Source organism: Aedes albopictus, chromosome 1 (assembly GCF_035046485.1).
Source record: "Aedes albopictus strain Foshan chromosome 1, AalbF5, whole genome shotgun sequence".
Taxonomy (NCBI): domain Eukaryota; kingdom Metazoa; phylum Arthropoda; class Insecta; order Diptera; family Culicidae; genus Aedes; species Aedes albopictus.
The window spans coordinates 153,531,764-153,537,954 of record NC_085136.1 but is presented as its reverse complement, the minus strand read 5'-3'; the positions used below and the strand labels follow the sequence as shown (position 1 = coordinate 153,537,954).

General features: G+C 31.9%; 1 protein-coding gene across 1 annotated transcript; it reads left to right on the top strand.

Moving 5' to 3' along the window:
- The first annotated feature begins 286 nt into the window (after window positions 1-286).
- On the top strand, window positions 287-4,057 carry LOC134285217 (uncharacterized). Its single transcript, XM_062845610.1, has 2 exons — window positions 287-369; window positions 487-4,057. Exons 1-2 carry the CDS (start codon window positions 360-362, stop codon window positions 3,600-3,602), a joined length of 3,126 nt encoding a protein of 1,041 aa, XP_062701594.1. The 5' UTR covers window positions 287-359; the 3' UTR covers window positions 3,603-4,057.
- Window positions 4,058-6,191: the final 2,134 nt, after the last annotated feature.

Below are 6,191 nucleotides of genomic sequence, written 5' to 3'. Positions count from 1 at the left end.
GAATAATTGGTGCAGATTTCATAAAACAGCACACTGTCTTTGTTAGTCAAAATTTTGACTATATTGCATTAAAGAAATGTGGAGACAGCAATAACCAACAGGAAGAACTGATCAGTGACAATCTAAGAAATCGTCAATATAATCGCAATAATGAAATCTCTTTCTTTAACAACACGCAATCGGAAGTGGAAACAATGGCTAAGCGAAATGCAATAAATTTTAATGCAAGACATGAGAATTATAAAATCCAAAATTTTAACATGGATTTACAAAACGAAGAAGAGGATTATCAAGTCACAAGGGAATTGGATTTGGATAGTGGTAGAGATTATGATTTATTGGAACACAAAAGCTGCCAAATGTTAAAAGGTCAAGAACGAATGAACAAAATACTAAGCATTGTGGATTTGAAACACCTTAACAATGGGTTGTTGGATGAAATCAAATGTATCATAAAACGCTACAATAATCTGTTTTTCATAGAAGGCGATGACTTAACTTACACGAACATGGCAACTCATGAAATAGAAACAACGACGAATATACCAATAAATAAAAGGCAATATAGAATGCCAGAGTCCACAAAAAGGCACATTGATGAACAAATTGATGAGATGCTGAAATTAAAGATAATCAAACCAAGCAAGAGTCCGTGGAATGCTCCAGTTTTATGTGTGCCCAAAAAGGATGACGCTAATGGTAACAAGCGATATCGAATTGTAGTAGATTTCAGAGCACTAAATACGATAACAAAACAATATGTGTTTCCGATTCCACTAATCAATGAAATTTTAGATAACATTGGAGATAGCCAATATTTTTCTTCAATCGATCTTAAGTCAGGATTCTATCAAATTCCTATTAACCCAAAAGATGCTTCTAAAACAGCATTTTCAACATCTAAGGGACACTTTGAATTCAATCGCATGCCAATGGGTTTGAAAAACAGTCCATCAACTTTTCAAAAATTAATGAATACAATTTTATACGAAATTCAACCAGTCAAAGCTTTTGTGTATCTGGATGATATTGTTATTTTTGGAAAAACAATTCAGGAACATAATGAGAATTTATGTAAAGTTCTAGAAGCTCTTAAAAGGAATAATTTGAAAATAGAGCCTGAGAAATGCAATATTCTCAAAACAGAGATAAAATACTTAGGCCATATCATTGATAAGAATGGAATTAGACCTACAGATGAGAATATTAAAACTATTCAGAAGATGGAAAAACCAAAAACAATTAAAGGTGTTCGATCATTTTTAGGAACGGTAAATTTTTATGGAAAATTCATTCCTAATATGGCAGATAAGCGGAAACCGTTGAACAATCTGCTTAAGAAAAATGTAAAATTTAGATGGACGGACGAATGTGATGTAGCATTCAATCAGTTAAAAGAATGTTTAATATCGGAACCAATATTAGTGCGTCCAAATTATCAGGATACTTTCGTTATTACCACAGATGCGAGTGACTATGCTATTGGAGCAGTTCTCTCAAATGAGAAAACAACTGATCATCCAATTGCTTATGCGAGTAGAGCATTAATTGGAGCCGAGCTTCGGTACTATATAATTGAAAAAGAATTGCTTGCAATTGTATGGGCTATTGAATATTTTAAACATTTTGTTTTCAATCAAAAATTTATTGTGTACACGGATCATAGACCATTAATTGCCATATGGAGACTAAAAGAAAATTCTTCAACCCTTTCTAAACTAAGGTTGAAAATCCAGGGACTAAATTGTGAAATCAGATACAAGCAAGGTAAAGAAAATGTCGTGGCAGATTTCTTATCCAGGCTTGAACAGCCAAAAGTTGAGAAGGAAACCAATTCTCAACAATACAATGATGAAGAAGCACCAAAACAAGAGTCTAATTTAATTGGAGTTTTGACACGATTCCAAAAGAGATGCCAAAACCAGAATAGTATTGTTCATCCTCCAACACAATTATCAGAAAACAAATGTGATGCAGAGAAGCCTGATGACAAAGAAAAATCTGATGATAATCAAAATCAAAACCAGATGCAAAGCAATGACGATGATACGGCATTTAACGACCTAATGAACATTGATATTAATTTTGATGATTCATTAGAGGTGGAGCAAAATAAAGATGAGGAAGAAATTTTTGACTCAGAAGTTGATTATAATTTGCTCAAATTTAATAAAAATAAAATGAAATTGAACGAGGTGGATGCTACAATAGCAATTCTAAATAGCAGAACTGCATTCAAAGAGTTGCAGGAATTAATTGATCTACCACATGGATTTAAAGATTTTCTTTCAGGCGAAGTAATTTCCATGCCAAAAGATAAGATATGGGGAATTATACTAAATGGTTCTAAACAATCTGCTTTAGAATCTAGAAAGTTATTCAATACTTTGAGAAATATCCTACGAAATAATGTGGATTTTTCCAATTCTGGTACTAATATTCAAATAATCTCTTTCAGAAAAATAAAATCGTCGCAAGATTTTGACATATTATGCCATATTGCAAAAAAGTTTAATAAAGTTTTTCATTTGTATAGTTCTGATTCAGACAGAATGTTTGTGGAACCAGAAAATAGAGCAACAGTCCTGAAAGAATTCCATGATGCCCCACTTGGAGGACATGTTGGAAGCGAAAGAATGCTTAAACGTTTAAGACCATTATTTATTTGGGAAAATATGAAAAGAGATATTCAAAACTATGTTAGACAATGCGACTCATGCCAGAAAAATAAAATATGGCCGGCGAATCGAATACCAATGAAAATTACAACAACTTCAGAAGAACCATTTCAGAAAATCTATATGGATATTGTGGTTTTACCAGTGTCCGAAGAAAATAATAGGTATGGTTTAGTAATACAAGATGATTTGACAAGATTTTTAACAGTGGTGCCAATGAAAAATCAGGAAAGTTACACAGTTGCGAAAGCATTTGTTGAAAATTTTATTTGTCGTTTCGGTACTCCATTAGAATTAGTCACCGATAACGGTTCAAACTTTGTAAGTTCATTAATGAAAAATGTGTGCAAAATTTTAAAAATTAAAAAGATTACTACGAGTGCATATCATCCACAAGCTAATTTAGTAGAACGATCGAACCGGGAATTGAAAATTTACCTAAGACAGTACATTGTAAGTAATCCGTTAATTTGGGACGAATTACTACCATTTTTTTCGTTCGAGTATAATACGACAATCAATTCTTCGACAGGCTATTCCCCGTATGAATTACTTTACGGGAGAAAAGCGAGAATCCCAAATTCAGTTTATTGTTCAAATAACAATGAACTAAATTATGCAGACTACTCAGAAGAATTGAAAGCAAACTTCAAAAATGTTCATGGCAAGGCCAAAGAAAATCTTGTTGCTTCTAAAATTACACGAAAAGAAAGTTACGACCGACAGACTAATAATTGGCAGCCGATGTGGGGAGAATTAGTTTTAGTAAAAACCAACCCAATTGGAGCAGGAAAAAAACTGCAAGAATTGTGGAAAGGCCCGTATGAAGTTGTAGACCTGCCGAGTGAGCAAACCACAATAATAAAAAATGGGAAAAAATTAGAAAAAATACACAATAATCGTTTGCGAAAATATAACGATTAGGCATTCATATTTTAAAATTTGAAAATCTAACCCAATATAGACATACCCATAGCATAAAACTGAAGTAAATTACGTAATGAAAGATAATTGTATAATAAAAATATCGTTGTAGAATTAATTTGATTGACTGATTTGTCTTTATTGTAGTGTACGTTCAAGATGCAAACGGTGCCCAAATGCGCTTCAAACGCGGTAACACAGTGTTACCAAAGGCAACTTAGCAACCATAGTCAATATCACCAACCTAGGTTTCAAATGCTCCCGCTGACATCGGGTTACTTGTTAGAAAACCTTACCGCATTTGGTGCTCCCGCATTTGATATTTGCATTTTGAAGGCACACAGCAATATTAAAGAGACTTTCAGCCCTTGGCTGGTTCGTCTTTATCCTAAACAATTGCAGAAATAACTATATTATATTAAAAAAAAAAAAAAAAAAAAAAAAAAAAAACCAAATATATATACATTAATCGTTTAACATAATTTATTTACATTTAACCATCATTTAACTCCGGACACGAATGCCACAGGGGTGGTAAAGTGTCCCAAATAAATACTAATAATAATAATCGTTTAACTTTCTTATATAAAATTTTATTAACTATAACACAAAATAACTATCTAAATTTATATTAATAACTGTATATCATAATATATTTTTATAACTATAATAATTTTCTCTCTCAATATTATTCAGTTTTACTACAGCTAATACATAAAGATTCTAATTTGGGAATATTTGTTTTCCGTGTTAATAACAAAGACATTGATCTAATTAAAACTAAATATTGTATATATACAAGAATATTAAAAATAAATAATATTAAAACCAACAAAAAAAAAAAAAAACAAAACATTTTTAGGTACACCACTAAGGGTATTTATCAGGTAAGTGTTTAAAAAAAAATGAGTACTCCAACCGATCGCATATTTGCTTTGAACGCGTTATCCATTTGTAGATTGTGTTTTAGACAAAAAAGAGGCCTTATAGATATACAAACGGATTTATTACTCAATAATCTGATTGTGGGGTATCTAGGGAAAGGATCGTATCTTAGTGACATGGTCACTAGGAAAATTTGCAAGAAATGTTCAAACAGAATAAAAAACATTGATGCATGTGTAAAATTTTTTAAAGAGGTAGATGAAGTTATGGAAGCATTTGTTGAGAATGGATCAATAATTCCTATCATAAATGTACCAAAGCATGTTGGCAAAATTGACAGACAAATTAAAAAAATCATATCAAAAGCTACACAATGCGATGAAATTTCAAATAATCAAAATTTAGATCGGGAAAGGCAAGAAAATGAACAACGAAATATAAACTCAGAATCAGAGGCTGATACGACACCGTTAAAATTGGAAGAGCAGATAAATGCTAATTCGCAAAAAAATCAATTCGACCAAGGCATACCAATGGATATAGATGAAGATGAAGAGTTAATATGGCAAGAAGAACTGTCATCGGAAATTGACGTTAAAGAATTCATGATAGATAATTGGACCTATGATGTGGATGAATATAAAAACACTGAATTAAGATCAAATGAATCTGAGGAATATATTTCCGAATAGAAGTAACATTCTGTACCATGATGCCACATTCTAAATCATGAAAAAGTTTTATCAAATTGTTTAAGTTTGTTTGTTGGAAGAAATGATTGGACAAGGTTGGTGCACACCAGAATGAATGCGCAGGGTATAGACACGAGCTGTTTGAGAATGAAAAGTACGAAAATGGACAGTTTTGTTTTTCCACATTGCCAAGGTACAGAATGACAAACGATTGGTAAACCAAGCTACCACCAGAAATACAACATTCCTGATTCATCAAGGTACTGTATCTTACGATACTGAAAAGTTCTTGAATGAATAAGACAATAATAATAAATAAAATGAGCATGCCATGAAGCATGAAACATCCACAAATATAAGAAAAATGAGAATAAGTACAAGAATAAACGAAAATGGCAGGGTCTGGTAAACCAAGCTACCACCAGGAATGAGGCATTCCTGATTCATCAAGGTACTGTATCCAATGATACAAATAGTTCTTGAATGAATATCAAATGAGCCATGAAAAAAAAAATAACCGAGCAATACCTAAGGTCCAGAAAAAATAATAATAATAATAATAAAAAAAAAAAGATGGTCTGGTCTGGTAAACCAAGCTACCACCAGGAATTAAAACATTCCTGATTCGTCAAGGTACTGTATCCAGTGATACAAATAGTTCTTGAATGAATAACATGACCATGAAACAAGAAACAATTCCAAATGAATATGCAATGGTAAAGGTTTAGTATACCCAGTTATCGCCAGAAAAAAAAAACAACTTCTTGATTTCATCAAGGTACGGTACTGTAACAGTACGATGAAGTTCTTGAATGAAAAAAAAAATATACAGCCAAATATTGCTCCCAAAGATAAGAAAAAGACTGTCAATCTTGCCTATTCCATATTTTCAATAAAAAAAGAATAATAAGAGTATCAAGAGTAAATAAAAAGATTCACTTCGAACATGCATCAATGATTGAATCGATAATTTATGGCCTGAAATCAATGTATTAAGGGAAAAATAGGAAAA